The sequence below is a fragment of the Schistocerca nitens genome, chromosome 10 (assembly GCF_023898315.1).
Source record: "Schistocerca nitens isolate TAMUIC-IGC-003100 chromosome 10, iqSchNite1.1, whole genome shotgun sequence".
Lineage (NCBI taxonomy): Eukaryota > Metazoa > Arthropoda > Insecta > Orthoptera > Acrididae > Schistocerca > Schistocerca nitens.
Genome location: NC_064623.1, coordinates 149,040,771 through 149,053,632, shown reverse-complemented (window position 1 = coordinate 149,053,632; position 12,862 = coordinate 149,040,771). Strand labels below are relative to the sequence as shown.

At 42.3% G+C, this 12,862-nt stretch overlaps 1 protein-coding gene across 2 annotated transcripts in view; it reads right to left on the bottom strand.

Annotated features, from left to right (window-relative positions):
- LOC126210253 (putative methyltransferase C9orf114) overlaps positions 1-1,792 on the bottom strand; it is a 50,641-nt gene extending 48,849 nt beyond the window's left edge. For both annotated transcript variants that reach the window (XM_049939443.1, XM_049939444.1), the window contains exon 1: positions 1,300-1,792. In XM_049939443.1, coding sequence (XP_049795400.1) covers positions 1,300-1,599 — 300 coding nt within the window. In that variant the 5' untranslated portion in view covers positions 1,600-1,792. The remainder of the gene's footprint in view (positions 1-1,299) is intronic.
- Between the last annotated feature and the right edge of the window lie 11,070 nt (positions 1,793-12,862).

Sequence of the window (12,862 nt, the reverse complement as noted above, 5' to 3'; positions counted from 1 at the left end):
CTCGGTCGGGCACACAGTTTTAATCTGCCAGGAAGTTTCATATCAGCGCACACTCCGCTGCAGAGTGAAAATCTCATTCTGGATGTTTCTTGATATTTATTTTTAAATGAAAAAAAAAAAAAATCTTAATTGATTGTCACTCTGTTATGCATGGAACTGCTCACATTTGTTTTCTGATTGATAGTTTTAATACCATTTGTGTGACCTGGAGCTGAAAAACAGAATAAAAGATTTTCGAAAACAACTATAGTTGCCTAAGATATTATAACACAAGCAATTAAAAGCCGTAACTGAAGCACAATGTCACATGGAGGACACAGTGTCCCATCCGTACATCTGAAAGAACTGTGTGTTGAAATGTTTTCCACAAATTCCAATAACCTCAAAGCTTTTAACAAACTACATTCATGTTCATTTAAAAAAATCCTTTGATATTTTAATTATAGTCCTATAATTACTAAGTTTGTTCATATTATGCCATTATTTGTATTTCATGGCAGGAAGTTTATGTGGGCTACATTAGGGCCTATTTGTTTTCTCATGTTACTGTGCTTCATACTGACAAGTTTATCTGCAACACAACACATCTCAGAGCAGACCATGAAATGTTACTGTATACAATTGTCGTTTTGTCTGGATGACAATATGCCCCAATTATTACGAATTTCATGAAACCATTCCTAAAATTTTGCACATAGTCTTACTTTTGTATGGGCTACACTACCAACTGTCTGATATTCATCACAAGTCAAATCCAATGGGTGGGATCGGACACTTCGGTCGACCCAGGCAAGTTCCTTCTAAGAAGCCCCGCAATTAAGAGTTAAAAGGATAAAATTATATTTTGCACTTCGTGTCACTTGACACCTTGAAGTTAACATTGGTCCTAAAGTTTGCGCACAAATGGCAGATTGCAGATACACATCATTTGCAAGTTTTATTGTTAATGCACCACATTGTTACATGTTTTTGTAGGGGAGAGGGGGTGACTCCTACAGGGGAGCAAAACCTTCCTTGTATAAATGTTTGCTTCAGGTTCTTCTTTCTTTGAGGACGGAATTAGGAATGACACACACATGAACAACTGTTTTTTATATAGCCTAACACTGAAAACAAACAAAACTAAATCAAGTAGAATGCTTACTATAATGCATGTAATATCTGCATAGGTAGGCCATAAAGAGTGATACATCTGGCACCAAGCAATACTGGAACTTCTCTTGTACAAACATGATTTCACTATGGGCCAAGTATCATAACATGGTAATAATACCAAAGACATAATTTAATGTAACTAACCTCGTCGATTCTGTATATACATGATGCTCTTGCTATCTGCCCGGCTAAATATGTTCTCAGTTCTTGACTCTGAGCATTTTCCAAAATAGTACCTGGCACAGCTATGCTAACAGTAGGCAACTCAATCAACGATAATGATATTTTATCATCTTCCGCTAGCTTGTCTTTGTCAGGTGGCGCGTTCTTCTCTTCGTTACATTTCTTCGCAAGTTTCAACAATTTTTCCTGTTTTCGAACTTTCTTGAGAAGTTTGTGTTTTCGTCGCTCTTCCGTTTTACTTTGAGCTTGAGTAGGTGACATGTCTCCCAAGCTAATATAGAAATTCACGCGAACAAAAGTTTACACTTAATGGCACACGACTAATTAACACCGAACAAACAATCCAACATTGGTACTACAATTACATAACTACAAACATTATAAAAACGAACATAATACTGCATCCCACGTGCTATGCACGCACTAAACACCACCACATGCTTGCGTCCTTACTACGCAGTTGGCACTACGTGATTACGAAAACAACGCTGTCGAAGTCTATATTCAATTGTTCACGCAGAGCAGTGCTGCCACACGTCGCCAGTACGCGGCTGTAACGTAACGCGTGCATCGAACGATATATATCGACCACCCACTCTCGTGGCGATAAATGTGGATACTATTTATTGCGATGGCTAGGGTGACGACTAAAAACGAATGCAAAATTAATTAAAAACGAAACTAACAACTTCACTTAGTTGCCTCGTCAACCATGTCTTCTCCATTGGCTACTCCACAGTTTGTATACGTCGCAGGAAGCAATCCTTGTTTCCCGTAAGCTGGATACACTCCAGCAAGACCACCTACAAAACATAAGCCCAGTTCTATATATAGTACAGTGAAGGTTGAACGTTCCCACGCAACCGAGAATTGTGGAAATACAGGTACCAAACGAGCTAACTAATTTGACACTCGACGTGGTGTCTGATGCAAGCGATCGTAAAGGTATTTCCCATTTACAGCCCGCTTCCATCAGCCATCACGCCGAATATCAACTTAGTTTGAGCGAATATTACTGTAAGAGGTACAGTTCGTCCCTGTCGGCCTTAACTTTTAATCCATGATTTCACAGATTTCCACAAGTACTCCATATTCTGTGTATGGGTAGATGGATCGTCTGAAGAGACAAATTCCACAGAATGACTTATAAATTCCTTCTTTCTTCAGGGTGTTGTAGGACTTAAAGGCATCTGATATCACTTTGGTCTCTGATAAGATGAAGTGTTTTCTGAGAGACACTTAAGTATTTTTGTCTCTCGAACTATAAAGCGTTTCCAGGATTCCCTTTCGGTGGCTCCAAAGATCCATATGTGTACAATTTCATTTTTTAGTGGTTGTCCTTTCTCGTATTTCCGAGTGACTCTTCGCGATTCGTCTATTCCAACCATCTTGTTTTGTCCACCGAAATGAACAGTCATTCATGATTATCACTTAGCCGACTCCCCAATAAAATCCATACTAGTTTACAAAAGGTGTTTGTCGATAACTCAGCTTCCGAAGCGGTCGCTTGTAGGGTATAATCTCCTCCTCGACGAGTGACTGAACTAATGCTCTTTTCAATGGTCAACTTACACTTGTTGTCGAACTGTATATTTTTCCTTGTCGATGCCTTTTTCAGACACCGCGCGCAGTCTAAATGAAATGGGAAGTCAGCATCAGCATTTTTTTGCTTAGTTTCAACAGTTGTCTCCATGACAGTTCATATAATTCTTGAAATCGTAATTTGGCAGCGATCCCTATTCCCAACAGAAATCTGAAAGAGATTGAGCGCTACACAAACGACGAATTAAGTTTCGCCAGGTAAGAGAATCGTGACTCGGGATTACAGCGGCTTCACTCATTCCTATTCACAACGCTAAAAGTTACACGATTCCCTCTTGGCAATGCTTTAAACACTTTCCATATCTCCCGCCACGACAGCCGTCCGCTCGATGTGTTTCATTATTCGATATATATGGTTCGGAGACCGCACGTTTCGTAGGCAACTGTTCTTGGAAACAACCCTATATTCGACTGTTTATGCAGAGCAGTATTGCCATTCATAGCTAGAACGTGTTCTCGTATGATCGCCTGTGGTTCATGATATCGACAGAACTTTCCATTTTTCACAGAGAGTAGTGAAATAACATAAGGAACACTGACTGAATACGTACACTTCGCCATGGGTCAAACATCATTCGCGCTGTCCTTCTCTGTAACATTAATATCTCCTGTTAGCCTTATTTGGTAAAGAGTGGGTCGCTCAAGTGATTTATAATCAATCTCCTTTGTAGACTGGTGGTAGTTTACCAGTATTCTACCAATATAGTGAACTCTACCAGCTGCTTTACCCACTATTGAGCCTATGTGATCATTCCATTTCATATCCCTACAAAGTGATACACACAGATATTTGTATCAGTTAGCCGATGCCAGCTGTGGCTCATTGATGTTATACTCATAGGGTACTACGTTTTTTCGTTTTGTGAAGTGCACAATTTTACATTTCTGCACACTTAAAGCAAGTCACCAACCTTTGTTCTTCTTTGAAATCGTATCAAGATCTGACTGATTATTTCTGCATCCTCTTTCAGACAGTGCTTCTTTATGGATAACTGTATCACATACAAACAGTCTGAAGTTATTATTAATACTGTCTGGAAGGTCATTAATATACAACATGAACAGCAAGGGTCCCAACACACTTCCCTGGGGTAAATCTGAAGTTACATTTATATCTAACGATCATGCTTCATCTAAGATACACTATGTGATCAAATGTGTCCAGACACCCCCTAAAACATACGTTTTCCATATTAGGTGCATTGTGCTGCTACCTACTGCCAGTAGTCCCTATTAGTGACCTCAGTAGTCATTAGACATCGTGAGTTAGCAGAGTGGGGCGCTCCGCGCAACTCACAGACTTCGAACGTGGTCTGGTGGTTGGGTGTCACTTCTGTCATACAGCTGTACGCGAGATTCCCACACTCCTAAGCATCCCTAAGTCCACTGTTTTCGATGTGATAGTGAAGTGGAAACGTGAAGGGACACGTACAGCACAAATGCGTAAAGGCCGACCTCATCTCGTGACTTACAGAGTCCGCCGACAGTTGAAGAGGGTCGTAATGTGTAATAGGCAGACATGTATCCAGAACATGACACAGGAATTCCAAACTGCACAGGATCCACTGAAGGTACTATGACAGTTAGATGGGAGGTGAGAAAACTTGCATTTCATGGTCGAGCGGCTGCTCATAAGCCACACAACATACCGGTAAATGCCAAGCGACACCTCGCTTGGTGTAAGGAGCGTAAACATTGGCCGATTGAACAGTGGAAAAACGTTGTATGGAGTGACGAATCACGGCACACAAAGTGTCGATTCGATGGCAGGGTGCGGGTATGGCGAATGCCCAGTAAACGTCATCTGCCAGCATGTGTAGTGCCAACAGTAAAATTCGGATGCGGTGGTGTTATGGTATGGTCGTGTTTCTTATGAAAAGGGCTTGCATCCATTGTTGTTTTGCGTAGCACTATCACAGCACAGACCTACACTGAGGTTTTAAGCACCTTTTTGCTTCCCACTGTTGAAGAGCAATTCGGGGATGGCCATTGCATGTTTCATCACGATCGAGCACCTGTTTATAATGCACGGCCTGTGGCGGAGTGGTTACACGACAGTAACATCCCTGTAATGGACTGGCCTGCACAGAGTCCTGACCTGAATCCTATAGAACACTTCTGGGATGTTTTGGAAAGCCGACTTCGTGCCAGGCCTCGCCGACTGACATCAATACCTCTCCTCAGTGCAACACACAGTGAAGAATGGGCTGTCATTTCCCAAGAAACCTTCCAGCACCTGATTGAACGTATGCTTGCGAGAGTGGAAGCTGTCATCAAGGCTAACGATGGGGTCAACACCATATTGAATTCCAGCATTACCGATGGAGGGCGCTACGAACTTGTAAATCATCTTCAGCGAGGTGTCAGGATACTTTTGATCACATAGTGTAACATGTTGTATCCCCTCTGTCAAAAAGTCCTCAATCCAGTTACAAATCTCACTTGATAACCATATCACCAAACATTTGACAACAAGTGTAGTCATGGTACCGAGTCAAAAACTTTCCGGAAATCCTCTAATACTCAATCTACCTGACTGCCTTAATTCAAGGCTTTCAGTACTGAAAGCCTTGAATTAAGGCAGTCGTGTGAGAAAAGTGCGAGTTGAGATTCACATGATCAATCTTTTTGGAATTCATGGTGGTTGGCATTATGGAGGCCATTCTGTTCAAAGTACCTCATTATGATTGAGATCATAATATTATCTACGATTCTACAACAAATCGATGTCAAGGACATTGGACGGTAGCTTTGTGGATCACTTCTACTACCCTTCTTGTCGATGGTCGTGACCTGTGTTTTCTTCGAAGTACTAGGCACAGTTTTCTGTTCGAGAGCTCTGCGATAGACTGTAGTTAGAAGAGGGGCTAACTCAACCGCAAATTCAGCATACTATCTGATAGTGTTCTATCAGGCTCTGAAGCTTTGTTAAACTTTGACAATTTCAGTTGCTCTTCAACTTCACTGTCACTACTCCTGATTTCAGTGGGTACAAAGATTAAATTGGGGAAATTCTCCTGGGTTTTCCTTTGTAAAGGAACATTTGAAAACAGAGTTAAGCGTTACAGTTTTGGTTTGCCACCCTCAGTTCTCTAGGGACCGGACACTAACTTTGGTGCCACTAACAGCCTTTACATATGACCAGAATTTCTTTGGGTTTAGTGAAAGATCACTTGACAGTATTTTGCTATAGTATTCACTGAAGTCTTCAGAACTGTTGTAGTGGGTACATAGCGATCAGGTGCATGGTCAACTGTTGATTTAAATCTGAGCGATAGTTCCTCTACATGTCTCTGTCCTGTGCTGAAAGTTTCAAGTTCCTCACTAAGGTATGACACTACTGATTTTTTATCTAGTTTACTGAACATCTTTTATATACACTCCTGGAAATGGAAAAAAGAACACATTGACACCGGTGTGTCAGACCCACCATACTTGCTCCGGACACTGCGAGAGGGCTGTACAAGCAATGATCACACGTACGGCACAGCGGACACACCAGGAACCGCGGTGTTGGCCGTCGAATGGCGCTAGCTGCGCAGCATTTGTGCACCGCCGCCGTCAGTGTCAGCCAGTTTGCCGTGGCATACGGAGCTCCATCGCAGTCTTTAACACTGGTAGCATGCCGCGACAGCGTGGACGTGAACCGTATGTGCAGTTGACGGACTTTGAGCGAGGGCGTATAGTGGGCATGCGGGAGGCCGGGTGGACGTACCGCCGAATTGCTCAACACGTGGGGCGTGAGGTCTCCACAGTACATCGATGTTGTCGCCAGTGGTCGGCGGAAGGTGCACGTGCCCGTCGACCTGGGACCGGACCGCAGCGACGCACGGATGCACGCCAAGACCGTAGGATCCTACGCAGTGCCGTAGGGGACCGCACCGCCACTTCCCAGCAAATTAGGGACACTGTTGCTCCTGGGGTATCGGCGAGGACCATTCGCAACCGTCTCCATGAAGCTGGGCTACGGTCCCGCACACCGTTAGGCCGTCTTCCGCTCACGCCCCAACATCGTGCAGCCCGCCTCCAGTGGTGTCGCGACAGGCGTGAATGGAGGAACGAATGGAGACGTGTCGTCTTCAGCGATGAGAGTCGCTTCTGCCTTGGTGCCAATGATGGTCGTATGCGTGTTTGGCGCCGTGCAGGTGAGCGCCACAATCAGGACTGCATACGACCGAGGCACACAGGGCAAACACCCGGCATCATGGTGTGGGGAGCGATCTCCTACACTGGCCGTACACCACTGGTGATCGTCGAGGGGACACTGAATAGTGCACGGTACATCCAAACCGTCATCGAACCCATCGTTCTACCATTCCTAGACCGGCAAGGGAACTTGCTGTTCCAACAGGACAATGCACGTCCGCATGTATCCCGTGCCACCCAACGTGCTCTAGAAGGTGTAAGTCAACTACCCTGGCCAGCAAGATCTCCGGATCTGTCCCCCATTGAGCATGTTTGGGACTGGATGAAGCGTCGTCTCACGTGGTCTGCACGTCCAGCACGAACGCTGGTCCAACTGAGGCGCCAGGTGGAAATGGCATGGCAAGCCGTTCCACAGGACTACATCCAGCATCTCTACGATCGTCTCCATGGGAGAATAGCAGCCTGCATTGCTGCGAAAGGTGGATATACACTGTACTAGTGCCGACATTGTGCATGCTCTGTTGCCTGTGTCTATGTGCCTGTGGTTCTGTCAGTGTGATCATGTGATGTATCTGACCCCAGGAATGTGTCAATAAAGTTTCCCCTTCCTGGGACAATGAATTCACGGTGTTCTTATTTCAATTTCCAGGAGTGTATTTCTGCTTGTTTTAGTTGTTTTTTGTACTTTGGTCATCATTGTTACCACAACTCATGGGTACTGATAATAGTTCCAATGTGGACATCATCAAAGGGATCCGGTCTATTTCTTGCCTTTAGATCCAATATACTTCCATCGTGAGTGGAGTTCTGAACTATCTGGTTTAGGTAGTTTTCAGAGAAGGCATTTAGTAATGTTTCACAGGATGTCTTACCACACCCACCACTGACAAAACTGTAATTTTTCCAATTGATCGTTGGATAATTAAAGTCTCCACCTATGATTACAGAATGAGTGGGGAACTTACGTAGAAGTGAACTAGAGGTTTCCTCTAAATTTTTGGTTACATTGGGAAATGAATCTGGTGGGTGAAAGAAGGATCCAGTTATCATTTTATGCCCACCACTGATAAAGAGTCTTGCCCAAACAGTCTTACATGCAGTTTCACATCTTGGTTGGTTGGTTGGTTGTTTGGGGAAGGAGACCAGACAGCGTGGTCATCGGTCTCATCGGATTAGGGAAGGAAGTCGGCCATGCCCTTTCAGAGGAACCATCCTGGCATTTGCCTGGAATGATTTAGGGAAATCACGGAAAACCTAAATCAGGATGGCCGGACGCGGGACTGAACCGTCGTCCTCCCGAATGCGAGTCTAGTGTCACATCTAGGTGAGTTTGAGTTACTTGTCTATTGCTACAAATACACCACCTCCATTTTCCATTAGCCTATCCTCTTGATATACAATTAAATTTTTCCAAAACTCTCACTACTATCAATTTCAGGGTGCAACCAACTTTCTGTATCTAGTATTATGGAAGCTTCACTGCTAATCAGGAGCACTTCGAACTCTGAAACTTTGTTGTTCCAAATTCACTAGTCACTTGATATTCGTTTCGATACGTTTAGGTAATGTAGACAGTATTATCAATTATGACAATAAACACCTTAGTTTCAAAATATTGTCCATCTGTTAGATTTTATCCAACTTCATCAAGTGTAGTAGATGGATGGACTTCTTTTTCACTTGCGTTGTCCTGATGTCTATTGCTTGTATTCTTCACAGTTGGTCAGCACTTTGGCTTTTGCTTCAATATCTGATAACATGGGCTGCACTGCATGGACCTACCCATTTAACGATTTACAAAGAGTGTATCCCATGTTATGGTGTTGACCAGCCAACTCCAGAGAAGCGATAGTCACTTGCAAGTATTCCAGTGTTCCCTTTTCCAACTTATCCATCTTCGAAACTACACCATAAGCCTTATTACAACACTCTGCCTTCTGATTCATATCATCAGATATCTCTTCCAAAACTTGCTTGATAGTGGTAAAACGACATACATGTGCCTTGTAGTATCCACTCAGGCTGACCACATAATGTCCGATAACCTTTTCAAACTTTGAATTTTTGAACTAGTTTCTTTCAATGTTTTTAAACGAAGACTTCATCGGTAAGCAGAAGTGGAAGAAAAAGTAGTTTCTGTACAGCATTCTGCAGTGCACTTGAAACCCAAATATAATGAATGCACAGATCAGGGAATGTATTTTCTGTAATTTCTTCATTTGTGCTTCTAAGTCGGTGCACTTCCCATTAATTTGGCCAGCATTGTCATAGCTTTGCCCACGACTAACTTTGATGTCAGGTCAGTCTTGTTTTAAAAATCTTGTAAGCTTTAGGCGACTTGCTAAGCGGCATTCTATGTCCAAGAACCTCACAAATCTGTCCACTTGTCCAAATGGCAGAACATAATGCACTATCAGGATCAGTTAGCCTACGTGCATTATATCTAGAGTGGAATCCAATGAAACATAATAATATTACATCTTTTAGTTTCACAAATAATATGATGTTTTGGACGAATATTATATAATTATGTCCATTTTCTTAATTTGTAAGAATCTATATACTATAGGCAAGAAAAATATCAAATTTCGGTATTAATTATAATAAATATAAATGTTTTCCATTGTAAGGTGGTCCACCAATTCAGTACACCAAAACGAAAGACCCCATTCTGCTGAAGCTTATAACTGCAATAATTCGATCTAAGAGTGTCCGCCAATATTTTTGTTCGGCCTCCATTTGACTCACAAAGTGAGAATCGACACAAGCATCCTTGTTTTTTGCGAACTAACAACGAAATTAATGCTTTCCTGCGTGAAATGCTTTCCTCATGACTTTCCAACAAAGTATTCGCGTTCTTCCAGACGTCTGATCCATCTTTCGTATACTGCGACGAACCGCCTGAAATCGTAACTTTGGAAAGAAATCAGAGAAGTTTTCCTTTAGATTTTGAATAACGCAACCAATCTTTCACATGAGTTTTATTCGATACTTTATGTCTATACATGAAAAATAACTTTTGACTGAATAGTGGTTTATTTTCTTTATCGTATATTTTCTCTGAAGTCAAAAAATTACTGTTTATATGTTGAATTTCGCAATTTCCATTTGCAACCCAATAATCTCAATCAAAGTTACTCGGCCATTCACCAATGTCGTTGCAGTACAATTTACTTTCGTTTCGCTTCTGGCTTGTAGAATACGTAATAACATTAGAAGCATGTAAATGCTATCCACTTCTCTTTGGGTTGAATAAGATGATTCAAGGGCGAGAGAGGATACCGAGCGTTTAAGTTGTCTTTGATTGGAAGACAATGTGGCTGAATAGGAGGGCTTGCTGTCCGTTCGACCACAGTATCACCTGCAGAAAATCTGGCAGCATCGGTAAGAGTTGCTGATCCTAATAATTATTTTTTTGCAGGCCTACTGCCATCGTCTGTACAATGAGGTGCAACTTCTATATTTTCTGTTGCAGTTTATTTTAGATTCAGCGACATCATTCTGAAAATCAAAATACTCTACATTCGTGTTTTTCATGTAACAGTTTGGTTTTCCCTTCTTTTTCATCTTTTGCTTTACACTTTGCACTTCCGAGTGAGTAGTGTCGGCCCATACATCTAGGCCTTTTTCCCAAGGTGGCTACCTCGATCTGCAGAGAAGGGAAAATAAATTAAAAAAAGGAATTCTACCACATTCGTTGAGCAACTTCCTTGCAAATAAAGCAGATTTTAACGTGCACAGATATTAATCAAGTTCTCTGCATGAGAAGAAAGCACACAAAGTTACGAAAAAAAGCGTCAGCATTTTTTTTAAGAACCAAAAAGTAAACCTTTCAAAATTAATTAATTAATCTTCTTTTACACATGAACATAGTAGTAACTCATTCCTTGGGATGTACTAGTAGAGCCATGTCTGTGTTGGCATGTACCCAAAAACAAGTACTGTACATAACACATCGATAACATCTGTTATACACTGCTGGATAACAAATTAGTATACCCTTTTAGAGGTTTCCACTTCACTCAAGAATAATTTTTGCAACAGTGCATTTGGAGTACATGAAATGATTATATTTACACTTTAACAGCTCAAGCAGTTTTCAGGTACCAGCTATCGACCCATGCTGAAACACCCATAGTAGATAAAGGTGTATGCTCCACAGGCGGCAAGGAAGGCGCTGATTCTGGCATCCAGTCGATCATACAGATGGTGGACGCCTATTCAGGTGTTATGCCACGCCTGCTCGACTTGTCCAAGTAGTTCTGTTAGAGTTGTCGGTTGATGAGTCGCATGAGTCACTTCTTGTTCCATCATATACCGCATGTGGTCGATTGGAGACAAGTCCAGAGATCATGCTGGCCAGGGAAGTTGCTGCACGTCCTGCACAGCACATTGAGTTTCACTGGCAGTGCGTGGACGAGCATCATCCTGTTGTGACAACACATCTCCTTCCTGTAGCAAAGACGACAAAAGAATGGGCTAACAACATTCTGCTTGTTAGTATCCCCTCCAGAAACACCAAAGGTTAACGAGAGTTGCAGCTCATCACAACCCAGACCCAAGTGGGGCCAATGTGTCTTGGACAAATGCACTCTGTGAGACTGCGTTCACCAGGTCTACGTCATAAGCGGAAGTGACCATCACTTGCGTGCATTCAGAAACTGCTTTCATCGTTGCAGACTACGGCGCACCATTCCATCTTCCAAGTGATCTCCTGACGGCACCATTCGAGCTGTGCAACATAATTGAGATACGGCATGGTATGGAATAATGATAATGTTTTATGGCATTAATATTTACACAGTATAAGGTACACATCTATACCGCTTGGAAGCTAAGACCACAATAATATCCATCAGAGATATAAAACTTACATCAGCAATGTATATCACAGTGAATGTTTCCACATGACTAATAATTAATAAATAAAATTCCATTTTATTGAGCTGGCCGGAGTGGCCGAGCGGTTCTAGGGGCTAGTCTGCAACTGCATGACAGCTACGGTCGCAGGTTCGAATCCTGCCTCGGGCATGGATGTGTGTGATGTCCTTAGGTAAGTTAGGTTTAAGTAGTTCTAAGTTCTAGGGAACTGATGACCTGAGATGTTAAGTCCCATAGTGCTCAGAGCCATTTGAACCATTTTATTGTTGTCAATGTATATTAATAATATGCAATAATATTAACCTATAGTAATAACTTACAATTGACTAAACCACCAATTTCAATGTTGTTGATGATGATGATGATTATGAGGTACCATACTCCTAGGAGCGTAGGGGATGGTGTGGGAGACCTGCACCACGGACTAGGCAAGGTTCTAGCAGAGGGGGCTTGCCATTGCCTTCCTCCAACCATAATGGGGGTGAATGATGATGATGTTACAATAGTCAAAATATATAAAGTGGGGTGTACTACACTTCCGTATATGACTAGCATAAGGCCAAACCACTGGCAGGTTAAAGGGTACACAGACGGAGCTCTGCTAGCCAATGCCACCATACCATCTGCTGGAGGACAATATTGAAACCATTATCAGTACATCTACATTCCCTCAGGTGGCATATGCCGTTATCGGATCGAAACCTACATCATCTTTGCAGGTATTCTATTTTTTTGTTCTGTCAATGTATTTTACAGTTTACAAGCAGTCACCATTTTCGCTGTTTGAAGTCACTGGTGGAGTGAATACAAAGCACAAAACTGGCGAATGTGGGTGTTTTATGTATATATCTTTGAATTATACATTTTTAATACTTGGTAATTTTGATGTAATTCT